The 24,888-nt window shown below is 38.1% G+C and overlaps 1 protein-coding gene across 7 annotated transcripts in view; it reads right to left on the bottom strand.

Moving 5' to 3' along the window:
- Positions 1 to 2,786: 2,786 nt before the first annotated feature.
- Positions 2,787 to 24,888, bottom strand: part of ACYP2 (acylphosphatase 2) — a 278,791-nt gene continuing 256,689 nt past the window's right edge. For all 7 annotated transcript variants that reach the window (XM_042932275.1, XM_042932277.1, XM_042932279.1 and 4 more), the window contains one exon: positions 2,787 to 3,337. In XM_042932275.1, coding sequence (XP_042788209.1) covers positions 3,223 to 3,337 — 115 coding nt within the window. In that variant the 3' untranslated portion in view covers positions 2,787 to 3,222. The remainder of the gene's footprint in view (positions 3,338 to 24,888) is intronic.

Here is a 24,888-nt window from a genome sequence, read left to right as displayed (position 1 = left end):
ACATAAGTAGCTACCTCTGAAGCACAAGGATCCCTCAGGCAGTATATTCCCTTGAACTTAGAGATTCCCTGTGTCAGATGAAACTTCAATTGCTTCTTCTCAAGCTTAGAAGCACATACTCTTCCTAAGGAAAAGTCTCATATATCTCTCACAGCGTAGTTGCTTCTATTCACCCTACCTGGTGAAGGGTCTATCTTTTGCATATTCCCTCCAGTCAAGAAGACTTCCCTGAGCTTTACTTCATGAGCTAGCTTTTTAAAAGATAGGCATTTTCGGGGCACGGGGTGGCTCAGTCAGTTAAGCATAACTCTTGATTTCTGCTCAGGTCATGATCTCATGGTTCATGGGTTTGAGCCCGCATTGGGCTCTGCACTGACAGCATGGAGCCTGCTTGGTTTTCTCTCTCTCTCTCTCTCTCTCTGTCTCTCTCTCTCTCTCCCTCTCTCTCTGCCCCTTCCCTACTTGTGCTCTCTCTGTCTCAAAATAAATAAACTTAAAAAAAATAAAAGGAATTTTTATATGAATTTAGAAAATAGTATTTAATAGGTTTTTACAGATCATACCCCTGATTCTGATGCGTGTTTCCTGAAGAGGGTGTGGGCATGTGAAGTGTTGTAACACTTACTGGTTGATAGTCACTGAAGTAGATACCCATCTTCTGCTTAATTTTTTTTCTTGATTTTTAAAATGTCTAATTCTGACTAAACTTGTCAAGGTTTATCTAAAATACATAAATTTAAAATTCCCTGTGTGCATTCACTGTGAAATTTGATATAATCAAGTTTACTGGTAAGATGTGTTCTCTGGTATCCATAATACATTTTTACAACTGTTTGACCTTTTTTCCCTCTTGCTTTCTACCCATTCACAAACACTACTTTTAATCATTATTTACAACATTTTTCATCCTGTGATGGAATTTCATTATGTGTTAATCATCAAGTAACCTTGACTAATGTGATTCACTTTGTGCAGTTAGAAGATTGTGCCAGTAAGGTATGATTTTCTTATAAAGACAGTTGGGAAGGGAACCACCAGATTATAGTAAGGAAATAAAAAGTGACATATTGGTGTCACTTCTGAGATGGTATTTTTCTAAAATCACTTAGCCTTTCTATGTGTAAAGAGATACCGATTTTGTTTCAAACTTGAGTGTGCAAGAAATGTCTATTTTATTTTCTGTAAATCAAAGCAAATCTCTTTCAAGCCCCATCCTGTCTGACCGGTGGGAGGTTAATTCTCAGTCATCCCTGGGATTGTCTGCGCACTTCCAGAAGGACCACAGAAAGGGTTTCATGCAGAGAGAACATTCAGGAAAGACTTCTCTGGCTTCTAGTCCATTCCAGTTGCCAGGACTATTGTCTGAGCCACCATGGTCCCCTGTAGCAGGATGCTTTGTGGCATTTTTGGGGACAGGAATCTTGCTGGTACCAGGAGTCCCTGGGCCTGGGACCCCTCTTCTCTGAGTGTTCAAGCTGCCCCCTTCTCAGGTGTAGCCATCCTGCACAGGCGCTGCTGGGGAGAAAGGCACAGGTCTCCATCTCTTAGGAAACCCAAGGTCTTTGGTACCTTCTCAAAGTCTTGAATAATCTCTTCCTCTTGGCTCTTGCCAGTTCTGCTTCTCTTTTACCTGCTAAAAGCCTAGTGTTAATCTTTGTCCTCCACTCATAGCATCATATGCCCTCTTTAAAATTCAATCTTGGGAGAGAAGTTGTCTCCAGGACACTAGCACCAAAAGCTTCCCTGAGCTTAGGGAATACAAAGGCTTTTCTCCCTTCTTTCAACCAGGAGTAGGGAAATAAGAGAAAAATTCAAATGACTATCACAATAGATCCTCCTGTATAATATTTGACATGTATAATGCTTAAGATGATGATGACATTAGAATAATAGGAAAGTTGTTTTATTCCTTTAAGTGTGTTTGGAAAGTTTTAAAAAATATCTTGGTCATTCCCTGATTTTGTGTTGTCTTGTGTATGGTAGATATCAATATTATTATTATCCACAGAGTTAACGTTTCAAAGGAATGATGTCAGTCTCGCCTCATTTTCTTTTCTCAATTCTACTCTTGGAGCAGGTAAAAGAAAGAGGCCTGAAGTCTTTGTCCATGCCATTGAGAGTAGCAGTTGAGATTGGTTCTACAGACAGAATGGTAGTTTCTAATGTGGATTCCTAGGGGATGTGAAATTGTCCAAGGCAGACAAGATGCAGGAGGCAAAGTGAGACCAAGCATGCAGGGCTCCAAGGACCTCCATGCCCATTTCAGTCATACTAGTGGGCTTTTTTACTTACTTTAGGTATTAAATTCCGTGTAAAATTTTGTTTTAATGAAGGATTCCATTGGTACAAAAATTAGGAGATCACTGAAGGACATACACATGTATATGCCTACAACATTTGAAGTCCCCTAGTATTTTGAGTTAAAGATCTTTTTTCAATAATTCTATGGCATAGAAATGAACCTTCTCCTTAAAATATCCTGTTGCTTAATTACCATTTACATGTGAAAATCCCTAAATGATAAGTCAAGTTCAAGGGATAGTATGATTTACTTGGACTGTCGGTTCCTTTTCTGGTTAACAGGACAAACCATTGTACATAGTTGTTGACATAAATCTTGCTGTTTGTAGTAGTGAAATTGTGGGTTCTTAACAGTTACCATCACTCACCTGCTCACTACACAGAACAATAAAGGTCATAGATGGCATTAGGTTACTCCAACCAAAATATTGAATGTCTCAACCAGAATTTAAAAAATTCTTTATTGATATTATTTTGTGGTTATACTGATCATCATATACATTTATATCTAACTACCGGTTCTTATTAAACAAACGACTCAAATTTAATAAATTATTATTCAGGAGGTTTTTAGAATTCAGACAACAATGCTTAATTTTTAAATGGTTAAGCTTTATTTTATACCTAGCCAAATAACGCTTGCTATAATATTCACTAAAGATTCCACGAGACAAGTTTAAATATTCATATTAAATATTTTGTAATGACCTTTACAATACTATGTTTTTGCGTCTTAAAAACATAGTCGAGTAAAACTATTTTAGTGTCAGACCTTTTTAGTAACATATATTCTGTTGTAGCTTTCAGAACAGAAAGTTCTTTTTTTTACCCTACTCTGCTACTATTATTCTAGTACATAGACTTGAGAATATATGGTGTTTGTTGTGTAATATAAGCATTAAAATTTTTATTTCTCTTCTGTTAGTATCGAATACTAAAATTTGAGTAGTCAAGTTGAGAGATGGTTTTTTCATTAGAAAAGTTTGTGCGGTCAATGCGAGAACTAGGACTTCCAACCTTGCTCAGCCAGGACATCCTACAAAAAATAAACAAATGAATAACAATTAGCACTCAAAGCATCTTTGGACTATCCAAAATTATCCCGCCACAGGTTACAATGGGAGTTTACTTTTACTAAGTAACTTTTGCATCTAATGTGAAATATAATTTTTTATATTGTATACATCATGTATCAGAGTACCAGAAAGTTTAACACATAATTAAATAGGAACAAAGAAAAGCTTATAGCAAATTAAGCCCAGTAAACTCCTGATGATTTCATATTTTCCCTGTTTTAAAGCATTCAAAGCCATTAAAACCTAGCTCTTGTATGTAAAAGGATAATATTTTTACAAAGAAGTAAATAATAAAAACAATTCACCATTGTTTTTTCTCATTACTCAGCACATGGTAGGTGTGTGTACATATGTATATGTACATATCTGCCATGTGCTAAAAGAAAAAATGAAAAAAAGTGTAAAGAATGTGATTTTCCATAAACATTTTAGATGAGGAGTGCCTGGTTGGCTCAGTCAATACAGTATGCAACTCTTGATCTCAGGGTTGTAAGTGCAAACCCTACTTTGGGTATAGAGATTACATTAAAAACTAAGATCTTTTTAAAAATTTTTAAAAATTTTTTCTTTTAATTATTTTTGAAAGAGAGAGAGAGCATGAGCAAGGAAAGGACAGAGAGAGAGGGAGACACAGAATCTGAAAGCAGGCGCCGGGTTCTGAGCTGTCAAGCACAGAGACGGATGTGGGGATCTAACCCAAAACTGTGAGATCATGATCTGAACCAAAGTCAGATGCTTAAACTGACTGAGCCACCCAGGCACCCCTTAAAAAAATAAAATCTTAAAAAATTAAAATAAAATTAGCTGAACATTTTCTGATCTATTCAAAAACGATTTCTTAATACATATATTATCAAAATGGCCACGTTAAAGAGACAAGTTAAATGCTCTGAAACTATTTTTCAGCTTCTATGGTGCAATGGTTTTTATTTATTAGCAATATATAGGTGTTTAATTTATGCATTTGGGAACTTATCTGCAATGCTTCCTTATATAATTCAGGCTTAGTTTAATATTGTTGACCCCAGAGATATTACTGTTAAAGATTTTCCAGAATCTTTCTACCTATTAATAATTAGTTGGGATGACAGATTACATAGGACTACAGGTAAACAACCTGAAGCAGTTTTATATAAGCACTGGCTGTTACCCAGCTGTTGCTGTAGAAACAGTCCACAAGTTTGCCCATATCCCCAAAATTCTTTCAAGTTGTGAGGCTAGTACCACATACAGCTGTGTACTATCATATGTAACACTCTCCTGTAACCTTGAATTAAAAAATATTTTCTATGCTAAAGTGGTCCGATAAGCTGGAAATTACTCTTAATCAGTCTAGAGAAGAATGCCAATGATTCAAATTGCCATTGAATTATTTAACCCTTTCTTTGATTCTTGTGACAGTTTTACTAGGTGAATTTTCATGTTTCTCCTTTCTCAGAAGCTAAGCCCAGTAACACACCTTATTTTCTTCAACTCATTTAGTTAAAATCTTCAAAGTTGAAATTGCACATGTTGAAGAACAAAATTTAGTTATTTAGAAAAGGAGCCACTGGCTTCAATTTTACTACTATCTCCTTGAAATCTTTTAGAAAACAAAGGCCAGAAATAATAAAAGCGAAAGTATATTAAGCACTATTTGCTCAGTGCTGTGCTAAGTTCTTTATATAGACTCTAACCCTGTAAGTTATAGTCCATCATTACTCCCAAGGTATGGATGAGGAAAGAGAGAAGAGTTAAGTAATTTGCCCAGGGTAGTAGCAGTGGTGGTGATGACAAACGGTCAGATTCTGGCTGTGATTTGCTGACAGATTGGACATGATGTGAGGGAGAGAGGACTGAAGGATGACCCCAGAGTTACTGGTGAGAAACTATTTGGTAATGGTTGTGATTCACTGAAATGGAGAGACCGTGTGAAGAGCAGATTGGGGAAAGATTAGAAGTTCAGTTTTGAGTAGCCAAATTATGGAAAGAGCCCACATGTCCATCAACTGATGAATGGATAAAGATGTGGTATATAAGCACAATAGAATATTACTCAGCCATTAAAAAGAACAAAATCTTGCCATTGGCAATGACATGGATTGAGCTAGAGAGTATAATGCTAAGTGAAATAAGTCAGTCAGGGAAAAACAGATACCGTATGATTTCATTCATGTGGAATTTAAGAAACAAAACAGAATGTAGGAGAAGGGGGGAGGAAGAGAGGGAAGCAAACCATAATACTCAACTATAGAGAACAAACAGGGTTGATGGAGGGAGGTGGGTGGGGGATGGGCTAAATGGATGATGGGTATTAAGGAGGGTACTTGTGTTGATCACCGAGTGTTATATGTAAGTGATAAATCACTAAATTATACCTCTGAAACCAATATTACACTGTATGTTAACTAACTAGGATTTAATAAAAACTTGAAAAATAAAATCATATTTCCTAAAAAAAAAAAGTTCAATTTTGGAAAGTTGACTTTGAGATATCTATTAGACATCTACATGAGATGTTGAGCAGGCAGTTGGATCTTTGAGTCTGGCTGGAGGAGATAAAGTTGGAATTTGTCTGCAGGTAGTACTGAAAGCCATAAGATTGGATGGCATCACTGAGAAAAAGCATATAGAAAAGGAAAGAGGTACAGGGACTGTGTCTTAGGACACCCCAAAGTTAAGAGCTCAGGAAGCAGAGGAAAAACCAGCAAAGAAGAGAAGAAAGCATCTAGGGGGTAGAAGCAAAACTGGAAGGGCATCCTATCCTAGGAGGCAAATGAAACCCTCCACAAATGGATCAACTGGGTCCCTGCTGCTGGCAGGTCAAGTAAGGTGAGGACTGAGAATTGACCATTGCATTTGGCAACACGCTGGTCACTGATGACCTCGATAAGTATAGTTTTCGTAGAGTTAAAGCTGTATTTCAATGGGCTCAAGAGAGAATGAGTGGAGAACAATTAGAACCAGTGAATCCAGGACAAGTACTAGTGGGCCTATGAGTTGCAATGACTAATCCACCTAGGATGAAAACTCAGTGTATTTAGCTAGTTGAGAGCCTGACTACCTACTTGTAGCTGGTCTTCAACACCATTAAGAAGTTCACCAGCCACAAGTAGGGCCAAGGATAAATCTATGCCACTGCTAGGGGCAGAATGGTCATGCTGTTAGGTGATTCAGCTATGGGTTTGTATCAGATGCAGGAGGGCCACTTTGTGTCATGGCTCCAAGCATGCCACCCCTACTGCTAGGAGCAATCTTGCCTGACCTGCCTACTTACTGAAGAGTGTTCTGGTCACCTATCACTTGGCAAGCCCTGAGACTTCACTCATGTGCTGCTCCTGCAGTCAGCCCTTTATAGGTGTGGCTCAGATCTGGGAGATGGCAGAACTGCGAGATCTCCTAGCTCAAGTGTTTTAATTTCACCTTTTTGTTTCAAGAAGGTTTAAAAACCACATAATCAAACAGTATCAGTTAATTCAGTTCAGTAAATATTTAAGTAGCATTGTAAGCAAGGTGATATCCTTGATAATGGAATGCATTACAGATATCTAAAATGAAGTTTCTTTACTATCCAAAATATATAAATAACTTATAAAACTCAACACCCAAAAAATGAATAGACATTTTTCCTAAGAAGATATACAGATGGCCAGTGGACCCTTGAAAAGATGCTCAATGTCACTCATCATCCAGGAAATTCAAATCAAAACTACAATGCAATACCACCTCACACCTGTCAGAATGGCCAAAATGAGTAACACAAGAAACGACAGGTGCTGGTGAGATGTGGAGAAAGGGGAACCCCTCTTAGACTGTTGGTAGGAATGCAAACCAGTGCAGCCACTCTGGCAAACAGTATGGAGGTTCCTCAGAAAGTTAAAAATAGAACTACCCTAGGATCCAATAGTTGCACTACTAGGTATTTATCCAAAGGACACAAAAATACTAATTTGCAGGATAAATGCTCGCCAATGTTCATACCAGCACTATCCACAATGGCCAAATTATGGAAACAGCCCAAGTGTCCGTTGATTGATGAATGGATAAAGAGGATGTGGTATATGTACAATGGAATATTAGCCACAAAACAAGAACAAAATCATGCCATTTGCAACAATGTGGATGGAGCTAGAGAGTATTATGCTCAAAATAAGTCAGAGAAAGACAAATACCATACGGTTTCACTCATATATAGAATTTAAGAAACAAAACAAGCAAAGGGGGAAAAAAGAGGCAAACCAAGAAACTATAGAGAACAAACTGATGGTTGCTAGATGGGAGGTGGGGGGATGGTTGAAATAGGGGATGGGGATTAAGAATGGCACTTGTTGTGATGAGTAGCAGGTATCGGTTTTAAGTGTTGAATCACCAAACTGTACACCTGAAATTAATATTACACTGTATGTTGACCAATGGAATTTAAATAAAAACTTGGAAAACACAAAATCTGTGAAACTGGCTGCCAAGAGAAGCCAAAGGAGACATGATGACTAATGCAGTATCCTGGATGGGATTCTGGACCAAGAAAAGGACATTAGTGGAAAAACTAGTGAAAGATAAATAAAGTATGGAGTTTGGTTAAAAATAAAGGAATAAAATGAAATTTCTTCCCTCAGTAACTCACAATCTAACAGAAGAGTTTGGAGAATAATAAAAATTACTATAAAGTAATTCAGAATGTGATGTGCAATGTGATTTTAATGTAAAGGCAGAGGAAATGGTTGGGGTTAATTTCTGGTCAAGGTACTCAGGGACATCCTTGTGATGCCAATGGCACTGGAACTAAATTATAAAGAAAATCATATTGAAAATTTCAAATCTTAGGATAGGGAATGCCAGCTTAAGCTTGACAGGAAACTAAGAAGCATAGGGAAAAAAATGCATAATGTTAACCAATTAAAAATGTAAAACTTTAGAGAATGGTCAAAAAAAATGTCTTAAGCAAAGCCATAACAAAGAACAAACCGGAAAACTTACCTGCAATTTTCTTACTCTACAAAGAGCACTTAAAAACCAATACATAAAAGATAGCCATTCCATGGAAAAATGGACAAAGAATGTAAACATAAGAAATATAAATGGCCAATAAATATGTGAAATATTCTCTTACTCATAATTTTAAAATTATAAATCAAACAAGAACAAGATACCATCTGTTACTTATGAAATGGCAAAGATTTGAAAAATTGATTATATCTAGTAGTGATAGTTTAGAGGCACTTTTCTAGATTGATGGGAATGCAACTCTGTACAGCTTTTTAAAAGGGCAACTTGGAACTACCTATCAAAATTTTAAATGTCCATGACTTACAGACGTGCTGTCATAGAGAGGGGGCCCTGGGATGCGACTCCGAGATGGAGATTAGTTTGTAGGGATTGCTCTTGGGTTCAAGAACCATGGGAGGCAAAGAAAGTAGACAGCATTGGCCTGAGGGGGAAGTTGGGTGAGATGTAGTCTCAGTGAAGACCTCGGCCAACACACAGGAGCTCTGAATTAGGGAAGACCCTTCAGGGCTGTCCCAAGGTACAGTGAGAGGGCTGGGTCTTTATATCCCACCCCTCCCCCCATTAGCCAGTCATTACAGAAGAGCTGCCCAGAGAAGGGGTGACTGTTTGTGTTATGACTTCCTTTTGCTGGGGCAACTTCTGAAGAGGGCTGACAGTTGAGGGCCACCTTCCACCAACACTCCTGGCACCTGGAGAATAAGCCCACATATTCTCACAAGTGGGCAGCCAGAATGAATAGAAGATGCAAGATAGAAGTAGTAATTAGTGGGACAAGGGCTCAGGGCAGGTTCGTAAGCAGACTCGTTACATTTAGAAGACAGGACAAATCTTATCTGTACAGAAGACAGTGGGTCAAAACACACACACACACACAATTTGATATGAAGAGGCATTTACATAAGATAGCCTGAGGTAAGGTAATTTACTGAGAATTACTGGAGGTGAGGTAGGGTTGAGGAATTTAAGTGAAAATGGTGTTAATAATTGCTATGGGAGGGGCACCTGAGTGGCTCAGTGGGTTAAGGTCTGATTCTGAATTTTGGCTCAGGTCATGATCTCACAGTTCGTGAGTTCGAGTCCCACATCAGGCTCTGTGCTGACAGTCTGGAGTGGAGACTGGGATTCTCTTTCTCTCCTTCTCTCTCTACCCGTTCCCTGCTTGCTCTCTCAAAATTAAAAAAAAAAAAAATTAAAAAAATTAATAATTGTTATGAGAGTTAATTGCTGAAGAGCAAGGGGAGCCCTTGAGGATGAATAGATGGCCAGGAATGGAACATGTGCCTGTCTGCACTGCGCTGAGCTCTACTTCCTTAGACATCTGTCCTCTAAGCACAGTGGAAACAATAGGGCCAGGGATCAGTGCTTGGGCCAAAGGCTTCTCCATAGGGACATCCCATCTTAGGGGCAGAGTAACAATTCAATCCGATGTTTCCTGGAGTGAGCAATGGAAGGTAGGACATCCCCCAACCTGGAGTGGACTTCTCCTTAGCCAGCTGCGGAGCTGTGGTCTTAGGTTTACTGGAGTACGGTGAATGAGCCATTTCATGGCGGAGCTTCTGATTTTGGTACCTTTGTACCTCTTCTCTTAAATTGGGCAGATCCTCCACAGAAGGTATGTCCAATATCCACCTAGAGTCTATAAATTTGGCTATGTGTGTTCTGGGAAGAAGGGTAAGACCTCAGTATTTAGTGTGTAATTTTCACTGAATATCTGTTATCAGCACTTGATCTTTTTTCAGCTGTGCCTCTAAGACCCTCTCCAGAGCTTGAAATTCTGGCTTCCACCTGGGTGGGTGGTGCAGCCACTCCCCTGTAAGGGATGGGAGATAAAAGCTTATTAAACAAATTTTAAATCCTTGTATTTTTGACCCCACATTTCTGCCCACTTCTGCCCACTGCCTTGGGGAGTTTCCACTGTGTTAAAAGGGCCATTTCTCTGCTTCTCCCACTGGACACTTACCATTCAGATCAGTGTGACCATTAGCTCATTTGCTTTCTAATTTCCCAAGTTTTGTTGCCTTGTTTTCCAAAGTATTGAAGCTTTCTCTCTCATTCTTTGTTCTTCTGGGTGTTTAAACCTTTTTTAAAAAATCAATTTTACTCATACTTAAGTGGGGCTTAAATGGGAGAAGTAAATGCATATGTTCAAAATGTAACATCTTTAATTGGAAGTATGGCTTTTTCCTTTATGTTTAAATCTTCAATCCATCTGGAATTATATGATTGCATTATATGAAAAAGAGATCTTAATTTTGAATGGTTAGATATTTTCCCCAGCACAACTGTTATCAGAGACTGAATCTACGTATATGCCTGAATCTTTTTCTAGACATTCTATTTGACTTCACTGATAGCTTTGGTTAATCCCTAAACCATTACCAAACTATTTTATTTTTAATAAAATTTGTTAAATTGGCTTCCATACAAACCCAGTATTCATCCTAACAAGTGCCCTCCCCAATGCTCATCACTCACTTTCCTCTCTCCCCCCACCCCCCATCAACCCTGTTTGTTCTCTGTGTTTAAGAGTCTCTTATGGTCTGCCCCCCTTCCCTCTCTGTAACATTTTTCCCCATTACCTTCCCCCATGGTCTTCTGTTCAGTTTGTCAAGATCCACATATGAATGAAAACATATGATATCTTTCTCTGACTTATTTCACTGAGCATAATACCCTCCAGTTCCATCCATGTTGCTGCAAATGGCATGATTTTATTCTTTCTCATTGCCAAGTAGTATTTCATTGTATATATAAACCACATCTTCTTTATCCATTCATCAGTTGATGGATATTTAGGCTCTTTCCATAACTTGGCTATTGTTGAAAGCGCTGCTATAAACATTGGGGTACATATACCCCTATGCATAACACTCCTGTATCCTTTAGATAAATTCTTAGTTGTGCTATTGCTGGGTCACAGAGTACCTCTATTTTTAATTTTTTGCGGAACCTCCACACTGTTTTCCAGAGGGGTTGCACCAGTTTGCATTCCCACCAACAGTGCAAGAGGGTTCCCATTTCTCCACATCCTCACCAGCATCCAGTTTCCTGATTTGTTCATTTTAGCCACTCTGACAGGCGTGAGGTGTTATTTCAGTGTGGCTTTGATTTGTATTTGCCTGATGATGAGTGACGTTGAGCATTGTTTTTGTGTCTGTTGGCCATCTGGATGTCTTCTTTGGAAAACTGTCTATTCATGTCTTCTGCCCATTTCTTTACTGGATTTTTTTTTTCCAGGTGTGGAGTTTGGTGAGTTCTTTATAGATTTTGGATACAAACCATTTATCCAATATGTGATTTGCAAATATCTTTTCCCATTCTGTCAGTTGCCTTTTAGTTTTATTGATTGTTTTCTTGATCAACAAGACCTATTGATGAGGTCACAATAGTTTATTTTTGCTTTTCATTCTCTTGTCTTTGGAGATGTATCGAGTAAGAAATTGCTGCAGCTGAGGTCAAAAAGGTTGTTGCCTGTTTTCTGCTCTAGGGTTTTGATGGTTTCCTGTCTCACATTCAGGTCTTTCATCCATTTTGAGTATATTTTTTTGTATGGTGTAAGAAAGTGGTCTAGTTTCATTCTTCTGCATGTTGCTGTCCAATTCTCCCAGCACCATTTTTTAAAGAGACCATCTTTTTTCCATTGGATACTCTTTCCTGTTTTGTCAAAGATTAGCTGGCCATACGTTTATGGGTCCAATTCTGGAGTCTCCATTCTATACCATTGGTCTATGTATCTGTTTTTGTGCTAATACCATACTGTCTTGATGATTACAGCTTTGCAGTAGAAGCTAAAGTCTGGGATTGTGATGCCTCCCACTTTGGTTTTCTACTTCAGTATTACTTTGACTATTTGGCGTCTTGTGTGGTTCCACACAAATTTTAGGATTGTTCGTTCTAGCTTTGAGAATGCCGGTGCAATTTAGATTGGGATTGCATTGAATGCGTAGATTGCTTTGGGTAGTATTGACATTTTAACAATATTTATTCTTCCCATCCATGAGCATGGAATGTTTTTCTGTTTCTTTGTGTCTTCTTCAGTTTCCTTCATAAGCTTTCTATACTTTTCAGCATACAGATCTTTTACATCTTTGGTTAGGTTTATTCCTAGATATTTTATGGTTCTTGGTGCAGTTGTAAATGGAATCAGTTTCTTTCTCTGTTGCTTCATTATTGGTGTATAAAAATGCAACCGACTTCTGTACATTGATTTTTGTTCCCTGTGACTTTGCTGACTTCATGTATGAGTTCTAGCAGACTTTGGGTGGAGTCTGTCGGGTTTTCTGTATACAGTATCATGTCATCTGTGAAAAGTGAAAGTTTGACTTCTTCTTTGCCAGTTTTGATGCCTTTTATTTCCTTTTGTTGTCTGATTGCTGATGCTAGCACTTCCAACACTATGTTAAACAACAGCGGTGAGAGTGGACATCCCTGTTGTGTTCCTGATCTCAGGGGGAAAGCTCTCAGTTTTTCCCCATTGAGGATGATATTAGCTGTGGGCTTTTCATAAATGGATTTCATGATGTTTAAGTATTTCCTTCTATTCTTTCTTAAGGGTTTTTATTAAAAAAAGGATGCTGGATTTTGTCAAATGCTTTTTCTGCATATATTAACAGGATCATATGGTTCTTTTATTAATGTGATGTATCACATTAATTGATTTGCGAATATTTCCTGCAGCCCAGGAATGAATCCCACTTGATCATGGTGAATAATTCTTTTTATATGCTGTTGAGTTTGATTTGCTAGTATCTTGTTGAGAATTTTTGCATCCATGTTCATCAGGGATATTGGCCTGTAGTTCTCCTTTTATGTTGGGTCTCTGTCTGGTTTGAGAATCAAAGTAATGCTGGCTTTGTAGGATGAGTCCAGAAGTTTTCCCTCCTTTTCTATTTTTTGGAACAGCTTGAGAAGGATAGGTATGAATGCTGCTTTAAATGTCTGGTAGAATTCCCCAGAGAAGCCATCTGGCCCTGGACTCTTATTTGTTGGGAGATTTTTGATAACTGATTCAATTTCTACACTAGTTATGGGTCTGTTCAAATTTTTTATTTCTTCCCGTTTGAGTTTTGGTAGTGTATAGGTGTTTAGGAATTTGTCCATTTCTTCCAGGTTGTCCAGTTTGTTGGCATATAATTTTTCATAGTATTCCCTGATAATTGCTTGTATTTCTGAGGGATTGGTTGTAATAATTCCATTTTCATTCATGATTTTATTTGGGTCATCTCCCTTTTGTTTTTGAGAAGTCTGGCTAGAGGTTTATCAATTTTGTTTATTTTTTTGAAAAACCAACTCTTAGTTTGATTTGTTCTGTTTTGGTTTTTTTTTTTTTTTTTTTTTTTTTTTTTTTTATTCTCAATTGTTTATTTCTCCTCTGATCTTTATTATTTCTCTTCTGCTGGATTTGGGGTTCCTTTGCTGTTCTGCTTCTATTTCCTTTAGGTGTGCTGTTAGATTTTGTATTTGGGATTTTTCTTGTTTTTTGAGATAGGCCTAGAATACCAAACTATTTTAATTCTTATAGCTTTAGAATATATTTTAATGCCCAGCAGTCTCTGTTACCCCCCAACCTCATTATTCCAATTGTCATTGTTTATCATGAAGTCTATTAGATTTTAGCATAATTTTGTCCAGTCCAAATCCCCTTATAAATCTTAAAATACCCTTGTAAATTTTAAAATAATTCGGAAAGAATGGACATTCTAACATTTAATCTTATCAAGAGTAACAGATTTTCCCTATTTCTGTTCTTTACATTTCTCCTCAAAATTTTGTAGTTTACTTAATTCAGGTTCTTAATTAAATACCGATAAGTTAATACTTAGATATATTTTATTTTTCTTGCTATTTTGAACAAGATGCTTTTTAATCATCATGTTTTTAAACTGGTACATAGGGAAACTAGTGATCTCTTCATTGGAATCAGATGCCTTACTGAAGTTCCTTAGAATAGTTTTCTTTGGGGTTCCGAGATAAACCACCCTATGTACTTCTCCAGAATTCATTGTTAGTCAGTTTTTATCACATTAATTGGATAATTTCAAATTGCTCCTTATTGTAGGCTATCTAGTCACATTTTTGTTGGTACTAAGCCTTTGAAAGAATTGCTTTAGTACATAAAGAAAGAATCATGAACAGTGTTCACTGAGTCAAGGGGCCAGTATGATCAGAGTACATTGCTCTGGCTAAAGCATATTTTACCTATTAGGTCAGTAGACTCAATAAATACTGAATGGATGGATGGTTGGATGGATGAGTGAATTATATTTGCTTGAGAGACACTGAAGTATAATATTTATGCTATAAATCTGAATCTGCTCTATGTGTGTATATCTTTCAGGTATTTTTATTTAAGTAACATGATACACTGGTAGGCTTTTAAAGCCTTTTTTTTTTTAAATAAGAAGGTTCAACTAATACAAATGGAAGAATAAGAATGGAAAGTGGAAAATTCTGTTAACAGAAGTCATGTTACTTGATAAACATGTCCTCCCTTCACTCTAATATATTTTAAATGCTGTGTGTAGAGATTTTGAAAATTAAAATATTTCTGTGAAGTCAATTCTTTTACCAAAATCATGTTGCCTTTAACAATTACAAAGTAATACGAGGACATTTCATTATAGATGCATTTGTTACATGTTTCATGAGGATTATACATGGTTATAAAAATAATTTTTATGGAGTGGCAAAAGACAATGATCTTGCATGTGTTTTAAGTATTCTTCAGGTCATCTTTGCATGGAAAAAAAGAATAAAAAACAGTGCTGATAAATGTTAGATGACCAGGGGAAAATTCCATTCGTTTACTAAATTAACTATGTTGTATTTTTCTGTTCCTACTCAGGCAGTCACCAACTATTGGTCCCCTCAAGGGTTTCCACAGCATTCTGATTCTTTGGTGCAGATGGCACACATTTGGCTATCCAGTATAGTAAAAGCCACACATTTATGGCCTCAGCAGCCAGCAAAGAGGCCAGCTGTGACTTTCTAAAACACACTTAGTTATTTCCCCTCCCAGAGACCCTTCTCTGACTGCCTCTATCTAAAAAGGACCCGCCCAACTATTGTGTGCATCATGGGAAGTATCACATTCTGTAATTTCTATGTTTATGTAATTCTTGATGTGTTCGTTACATGCCTCCTCCATATTAGAATGCAAATTCTATGAAGGCAGAGGAGGAATCTGACTATTGCATCCCAAACATCTAGCATGATGCCTGATGACAGGGGGCACTCAGTAAATACAACACATCCTGAATGAACCCATCTTTGTCATTTGCCTGCCTTCTTTGGGTCTACAGCTTCCATGCATGAGAAAAGGGGCACATTTCTAAGGTTTTCCACAGTTCACACACAGAAGGGAGCCCTGGGCATGAACTTTTTAACTTTTTAATTTTATCTCCCATGAAATAACCCTCCCCCCATTTTTTACACACTTTGAAAGGTAAACAAATAGTTGCTCTTATTACAGAAAAGTGATAAAATTCATGTCAGTAACAAGTAAGGACTATGTTCATCCTCACAGAGGAAACTGGAGGCCTATGGGTCTGACCTAATAACCTGAATGCAAGCACGTGAACCAAGTTTATTTGTGGAATCAGTTCACTTATTTTTGCCAGCCCCCAAATTTTACTGCAGTTCTTGTGATTTTAAGCTTATTCATTGTATACATTAGCATAGTAACTGACTTCACCCAGCGTTTAGGGTGATTATTACAACACCCCTGGAGGTCCAAGTCCATCTTGCAGACCAAGTCACATGACATGCCACCATTTCAATCAAGTTCAGGGCACAGTTGGTTGTATATGCTCAGATGAGTTTTAATTATCAAAAATCCTTAGACATTGTTCTTGGAATCTCAAAGCTGTATAAACACCTATTGTAGTTGTATTTATTCAGGGTTTTAAAGCTTTTTAAAAAGAAGAGTCCTTTCTTCCAACATAATCTTGCATGAAAGCTTAATGCTTATAGAAGTGAGGTGCTTCTCTGAAGCAAGGGAATGGTTGGGGGTGAGGTTCAGAACCTCCCCCTCAGGCCTCTGTTTCCTGGCTATACCTTGAGTACCTCTGGGGAATCCCAAGGGCTCCAAAGAGCTCAATTTAAAAATTGCCCTATTAACCTATCACTGAGCAAGGATATATGGGATGGAATGTATGGAGAATCCATAATAAGTAGAAGTGGAAACCAACATAGGACTGTCTCTTCTATTACTCAAGTCATTGAGTGTTTCCTACAAAATGTACTAAGTTCCTGAAGTGATAGGAAAAATTCCATTTAATATCCTTATTGAAACAAAGAGGTAGAATTAAAGCACTAGAAAGCCAACACTATTAATAATTCATAGCAGTTCTATTTCCTGGGACTGAAGTGGGGCGGCATAATCCTTTCGGACATCTCTGCAGCACCAGTGTAAAACATAGACCAAAGCAAGAAAGCAGACAGTAAGAAGAGACAGTTAATGAATTAAGAGCTAATATGATGCATAGTGGAAAATATTGAGTTGCCTGCCCATTTGAAGCTTTTAAAGTATCATCAATAATGGAAGGATGGCACATATTTTTGCTATTCTCCTTTCTTAAGCATGTTTCTTACTCAGTTACATGTGGACAAATACTACCATAGACTTCACTAGTTTAAAAAATTTTTAACATTTATTTATGAGACAGAGACAGAGCACAAGTGGGGAAGGGGCAGAGAGAAGGAGAGAGGGAGGTACAGAATCTGAAGCAGGCTCCAAGCTCTGGGCTGTCAGCACAGAGTCTGACACAGGGCTTGAACCCATGAACCCTAAGATCATGACATGAGCCAAAGTCGGAGAATTAACCGACTAAGGCAGCCAGGTGCCCCATCAATAGGAGCTTTTTAATGGTATTAAAAAAAATTTTTTTTAACGTTTATTGATTATTTTTGTGTGAGAGAGAGACAGAGTGCGAGCAGGGGAGGGGCAGAGACAGAGAGAAGACGACACAGAATTTGAAGCAGGCTCCAGGCTCTGAGCTGTCAGCACAGAGTCTGACACAGGGCTCCAACTCTCAGATGGTGAGATCATGACCAGAGCCAAAGTCGGATGCTTAACCAACTGAGCTACCCAGGTGCCCCTTTAATGGTATTTTAATAGACCGTTGACCCTCGAACAATATGAATTTGAACTGCATAGGTCCACTTACACGTGGATTTTGTACAGCACAGTACAATAAATGTGTTTTCTCTTATTTTAATAACATTTCTAGCTTATTTTAAGAATATAGTATATAATACATCTAACATACAAAACATGTGTTCACCAACTGTTGATGTTATTGGCAAAGCTTCTGGTCAATAGTAAGAATTAGCGGTTACATTTTTGGGGAGTCCAATGCTATATGTGGATTTCCAAGCACATAGAGGGTTGGTACCCCTACCACTGCATTGTTGAAGTGTCAACTGTAATGTCTAAACTTCTGCCATATTGTAGCTCATGATCAGTGAAGAGTTCAGTGATTATCAAGGGAATCCTAGCACTTTCATAATTAACCTGAAGCCAAATTACTCTTCTTTAAAATGGAGATAACCCTCACCTTACTGAGTCACTGAATGGATTAAAAAGAATGTATATAAATTGCCCAGTACAACATCTGACACACAGTAAGCTCTTAATAGCAGCTCTTACAGTGTAATTGTTCTCTGTCTTTGCCAAAGATGGTGGACTGGCTCTTAAGCAAGCTCTGTGACCGGCAAAGTCACACTCTTCCTGTGGAATTCACTCATAAAACCTGGAGTTACTGCTCAGCATGTCATTCAATCTCCTCAATTGGGAGAGTCTGGGAGAGCTACCCAGGCTATGCCCAGGATTCTGAAAAACAGCCAACTGGATCAAAGGGCCTGGGAGCAGAGGAGGCAGAAGAAGCAAAGGCAGTCACTTCTCTGTCATACCACAGTTTCGGGTCAGCAAAGTGACAGATACTCTCTCCTGTTTAGTGGAAAGAAAAGACAGAGTGGCACAGTGGTAATGGAGGTGGACTTTGGATCAGTTCTGCTTGAGTGCAAATCCAGCTGCCACTTCCCCGCTGGTCACAGTGGACAAGTACCTTCAATTCTAAATGTCTCATTTGTAAAATGGAGAGTATGTCACCTGACCCAGAGGTGTTATGAAGATGAAAGGAGACAATCTGTAAATTGTTTCAGACAGTATGTAGAAAGTAGTAAACATTCAAAATTTAGCTGTTTTCTTAGGGTACCATAGTAGGTAATGAAAACCATCTTAGCTATTTTAGAATGCATTTAATATAGGGCATTGGGTCCTTGCAAAATCACTATGAGTCATAGACTGGAAGAACATATTTAGATGGGGCCTGTTGGAGCAACTCTGTAGAATTGGCTGCTCAAATATGAAATGTTAAAACTGTGATTCTCCTGAAAATATAAACGTAAGTGTCAAAGATTTCTATTTGACACACGAAGTAATGACAGAACCTGGTTCAAAGGAGAACATATGTAGACATATGTGTGTATATACATTCATGCAATCAGGGATGCTGAACTCAACTGGCTAATAGATATGAAACTGGTTTAAATGCTACAGGGCAGGACTGTCCAACACTGCTGTATTATGAGCATCGTGTACAATTCAAAATCTTGAATCTTGTACCATATTAAAGTAAAAATAGGTGAAATTAATTTATCATTTAGCCCAATATGTCTAAAATACTTCAGTATATAATCCATATAAACAATAAATGAACAAAATGATAGAGTTTACATACCTTTTATATTGAGGCTTTGAATTCTGGTATTTTACACTTACGACATATCTCAATTCAAAGTGGCTACATTACAAGTGCTCAATAATTGCATATGGCTAGTGACTCCCATATTATTAGAGTTTTAGGGCAATAAAAAGAATGTTTGGGATTATCTTTTCTTTAGGGCAAAAGTCAATTATATATCTACCAGAAAAAAAGGTAACTTGCTTTGCTATGAACAAGGAGTATTATTAGCATTTCTTTGGTTTGCAACAAGTAAATTTCTACCTTAGAGTTGTCAAGTAGTGTAGTTAGTAGAAAATCAAAGGGGCATATCTGTAACATCAGAAAATTGCTGAAAGTTCCCAAAACAATACCCAGAACTTTCGTGAAAGTTCCCTAATCTCCATTGCTAAGCCTTGGACAATTTTTTGTGTGTGATAGGCCCATGAAGGGAGCTGCTGGGAATCAGGAGACTGTCACTGAAATAATTGCACTAATGGACATGCTACCCTAGCCACAGTCCAGGCATCAGGAAGTCTCACCAGGATTACTGGCTCCAGCATCACGTAATAGCAGCTAGATCCTCACACTAGCTAAGTGGATGATTCAGGCATTTCTGCTGCTTCTCTTTCCACCTATATCAATTTCAAATTCAGATTTCACATGAGGACTTCTGATGGATGAAACCTACATCACATTGGAGTCTCTAGCTGTGAAGGAGTGAGGGAAACACGGTTCCTGGCTCTCCAGGGTCTGCAGTAAAGGAAAAGCACCAGAAAGACTATGGAACCAAGAGTGAGCAAGGCAATATACCGTGTTTACCGCTGCTGTCATTCAGTTGACAAGAACTTGATGAACTTCTCCATTATGGGATACAGAGGATAAGTACTTTTTTTTTCTGGTCTGCATGACAGCAACATTTTTGTGGGCTCTCTCATATCTAGGGTTCCTCTAAGCACTACAACAGAACTAAGGAACACTAACACTGAAGAGTCAGGTGAAAAAGGAGAAGCAGATGGAGGACAGGTAGAAGGAATGAACAAAGAACAGGGAGGTGTCCAAAAAGTATGGTGTTAAAGAAAACAAAGGGCACAGAGTATTTTAAGAAGGAGGGAGAAGTCAACTTCCAAATGCTGGTAAGACTCTAAGAAAAACATGAGCTGAAATGTACTTTGGGGACCTTAGCAAGATCAGCTTTGGTGATGTGCTGGGGGTGGAAGCCACATTAAAGTGGTTTCAGGAGTGAGGGGGAAGTGAAGAAATGCCGACAGCAAGAATAGATCAATCTTTTGAGCTGTCTGACTCTGAAGAGAGGAGAGACACAGAGGAGCTTTATACATCTTTAAGGCTCTGTTTTTGGCAAGCAAGCAGGCCTCGATTCTGAATTTGATGCCTTCCAATATTTATGAGCGCTTTGTCTCAGAAGAACAATATTTGAGGAGGATTGTTTTACTAACACACAGTCTAGGGCGTTTTCTATTCCAGATATGTTAAAATCTACTCCTACATGAAGCCAAATGAAAAGTGAGTTGGCCAGACTCCCCTGTGTTTTCACCTCTCCCCCTGACCTCTCTACTTCCCCCCAAAATGCTCACGAGGCAAATTGAATTTTGGGGGGTGATGTCATTAGTTGATGGAGGGCTACTAGATAGAACCAAGCTGTGATCCACCCAGAGCAGAGGTAGTTATTTTATACTTTTTTAAAAAGCCTTGTTCCTGGCTCTCTTTTATGTCCCCACCCTTGTTTTTTGCCCTTTTTCACTCTTTTGTTATAGTTTTACATATTCTGACAAGTCACTTTAAATTACGTTGGGAACAAAGTGAGGTATCAACACATAACACTGAGGGTTTCTTTTTTCTTCTTGCTGATACTGTTTCTTTGATTTTATAAAGGAGATTACTGCAAAGGAGGGTAGAGATTTATTTATGGAGTTTTGCTTTACAGCCAACTTTACTAGATACTTTTTTCATTAAAGCAAGGCATGCAATGTTCTGAGGTCATAAAGAGTGAGTGAGGAGATGGATTAAATGTGTGATGGACCTTAAGAAGGGCACTTATTGGGATGAGCACTGGGTGTTACATCTAAGTGTGAATCACTGGGTTATTCTCCTGGAGTTAACATACTACACTGTTTGTTAACTAACTTGAACCTAGATAGATAGACCATTAGGCTGTCTTTTAACGGTATCACCTGTGACACCATATTGCATTACATGTTCTTAACCCTAGAGATGTGGGCTTTCAGAATGCCTTTAAAGATGTGCCCAGAAGTCAAAATATTGAAACTTTTCTTTATTGGGATGTTTCATAATCAGGGAAATGGTGTATGGTCCGAACCTCTTAGGGTTAAAAAAATTCTTTTCAGATTTTCATTTTCCCCTAAGGAAGGTGTTTTATCTTTAAATCCAAGTAGGTGACTCAGTTCATAGGGGGAGGCTCATGATAGGATAAAAATGCCATTGAAATGTCAGTTCATAAGTGGTCACCTGCAAGTGGGACTTGGATATTATACCCTGAATATTTTTTCAGCACTAATGTGTTCAATGCACATAAGTTTTAGTCTGTTTTAAGTGATTCAGAAAAAAGCCATTCCCTTTCAAAATGTTTTCCTTTTTGTATTCATAAAAATAGATGCCAATTTCCTTTTACAAAAATAAAGAACAAAATAGAAGGTGAAGAAAAAATACATATCCTAATATTAATGTTTTTTTACAGATAGTAAAAAATAGTCATTGCTTAATCCCAATGAATGCTTTAGCCTAAATTTTAAAAACTAAAATTGCATGTATTATTGTCACCCCCAAAACAAAAAATTCAAATAGTGTGTGCTTGTTAACTGACTTTAAACTTGTTGTATTTTTCACAAAGAAATTTCATAAATAGCTTTATGAATCTTATAAAAATGAAAGGATATCATCAATTTATTCAAGTTGCCTAGCTAGTGGGAAGTGACAAGGTGAAATAAGAATGGGATTACAGGCTGAGAGGAGGAAGGGAGAAACACTTAATGGAAGAGACTGAAAGACAGGTAATGATCCTGCCCTAAAGTAAAATTCTCCATAATTTTAATATTGCATTCTAAGATGTGTTCAGTTTCTGACACCATTAATAAAATGATCAAAGACTGTCTAGTCACCAGAATCAAAATGCAATTTAATTATATTCTCTCTGTTTTGAATTGATAGCTTCTTAGAAAGAAGATGGCTGTCACATTTAGTTTTCCAAATGACTTTTATATGAAGCTGCTCAAACTAGGCATATAAACCCAACTCACCAGAGAGATGTGCTTGCATTTAAAGAGAATTAAAAGCCTAAGGTTTCAGGACTTAAAATCATGAAGCTGAAGTCAGAAGATAGGTCCTACCGTGGAAGAAAGTGGCCTCCCTGACATTGGGTCTAGAAAGTGCTCTGTGAGCCTGGCAATCATCCAGATGAGGACTAATGTTTGGGAGCCTCTTATAATTGGACACTCTTTCCTGCTACAGCTAAACTTGGATCAAAGAAAGAAAGAAATTAGCTAGCAGCTTCCTGTAGAATCCGATGAGGCATCATTACCTTGGTGGAGATGCCAACAGTCTTCAGTGGTCTAGGAAATTGATCCTAAAAGCTTTCTCTGAAATGATCAAGTTTAGGAGCACAAATAAATGCTAGCCAAATTCATAGATCAATTTATAAAACAGAATGCCGCATAGTCATTTATATTGGGCACTGTATTTGTCAAATGTATCATCCACTTGTGCAAGAATTTTCCTACTTGAGCTTGCTGAAATGGAATTACATTAGATTGCTTTCTCCAGTCTAGGCATATTTTGGCCTAGAGAATCTGCACTGAGAGTACTTTCTTCCCTAGGTAACAGTGAAGAAGTGGTGATAATGGATAGCCTTTTTAAGAACTCTTCATCACCCCTGGTTTTCACTTAACGCATCATTGCCTCAGACAGGTTAATAAGGCTGCGGATTTCTTTACGGTTACTTTGTTCCTGTCCTGAGCATATTCTCTGGCCACCTGGATTATGCTGAAACAGTCTAGTCTGTTCTTGTTTCTAGGGCAAAGAGAAGGAAAAACCTATCACTTTTTTTTTTAAACTTACCACTTATTGTACCATATTTATAAACTACATCTTAAGGCAGTTTTCTTTGAAAGAGATAATTTTGTTTGTTTCAATTTTGGAAGGCAACATCTCTGCTATTCTCCTTAGATTCGGAAAAGGTAGGAGAAGTGAAACCCTTTCTGAACAGTGGCCACAGACATGGTAGGTGACTACAAGCATGCCTCTTTACCACAGAGAGAATTCTTCAGAAAAGGGAATGCACTGAAGTGTCAGAATGTTCTCCATGGCAATCAAGCAATAATACTCTCGTGGCAACATATAGCATAGGTGTGCTGGGTCAGAAAATGTTTCTGTGACCAGGGGTACTACTCAAACTACCCTCAAACTTAGAGACTCGAAGCAATATTTATCCTGCTATAAGTCTACAATTTGGGCAGAGAGAGCTCATCTCTGCCACACTCCATCAAGAACACTGAAATAACGGGAAGGCTTAGTCACTCACACGTATGGCAGGCTATCCTTGGAAAACTCCATGAGCTAACATCTAGAACAGCCAGGGCTCCTTAGGCATCTCTCTCCAGCACGGTGGCTTCAAAGTAGCCAGACTTCTCACACTTGTATCAGCTCAGGAATCCAAAAGCAATGTGTCAGAGAGCAGCGTGTGGAAGCTGCATTGTCTATTCTAACCTAGTCTTGGTATAGGTTCAAGTGTCCCCTGAGCAGCATTCTATCTGACAGAACCCAGTCCCCAAGGATAGCCCATATTTAGGGGGAGAGGAATTAGGACCCGACTTAAGTGAGAGGAATGGCAAAGAAATTGTGAGCTTGCTTTAAAATTATCACAATAGGGGCTCCTGGGTGGCTCAGTTGGTTGAGTATCCAACTTCGGCTCAGGTCATGATCTCACAGGCAGGGAGTTCCAGCCCCACATTAGGTTCTGTGCTGACAGCTCAGAGCCTGGAGCCTGCTTTGGATGCTGTCTCCCTCTCTCTCTGCCCCTCCCCAGCTCACGCTCTGTTTGGCCTCTCAAAAATGAATAAGCGTTTAAAAAATTAAAGTATCACAATAACTTTATATAGCTGAAGAATTACAGGAGAATACACCGTTAATTTATTTATTCATTCATTCAGCAAATATTGTGTTTGTACCGTAAACTAACTTAACATAGACTTTTTAAAAGATTCTAAATATTCTAGCCTGAGACAACTCAAATTTGGACATGATTTTATGCATCAAGAAGGATGTATTTTATTTTAGGCCTGTCATATGAAAGTACTCAAACCAGTACAAAATGTCAGATGATGACAATTCATCCATTTGGAAAGGAGTATAATCTTAGCAGCAAAAATGGGTTTTTATTAGAACTCATTAAAAACCCAAGAAACAGAGGCACCTGGGTGGCTGAGTCGGTTAAGCATCCAACTCTTGATCATGAGCTCATCATTTGTGGGATTGAGCCCCTCCTTGGCTCCACACTGTTAGCATGGAGCCTGCTTAGGATTCTCTCTCTCTCCCTCTCTCTGCCCCTTCCCTGCTCATGTGTTCTCTCTCTCTCTCAAAAATAAACTTTAAAAAATAAAACCAGAGAAAATAGAAGTATGAATCTTCATTAGATACAAATACATTCTAAAAAAATTATTTGTTGAATCAATTTGTGTAAAAGCAAATCATCTTTTCTAACTTTATACTTTTAGTGATTAATACGTAAGAAAAGTTTTCCTTGACTTCCTAAACATTCCAAATTGCCT

The sequence above is a fragment of the Panthera leo genome, chromosome A3 (genome assembly GCF_018350215.1).
Source record: "Panthera leo isolate Ple1 chromosome A3, P.leo_Ple1_pat1.1, whole genome shotgun sequence".
Classification (NCBI taxonomy): domain Eukaryota; kingdom Metazoa; phylum Chordata; class Mammalia; order Carnivora; family Felidae; genus Panthera; species Panthera leo.
This window is presented reverse-complemented; position numbering and strand designations above follow the sequence as displayed.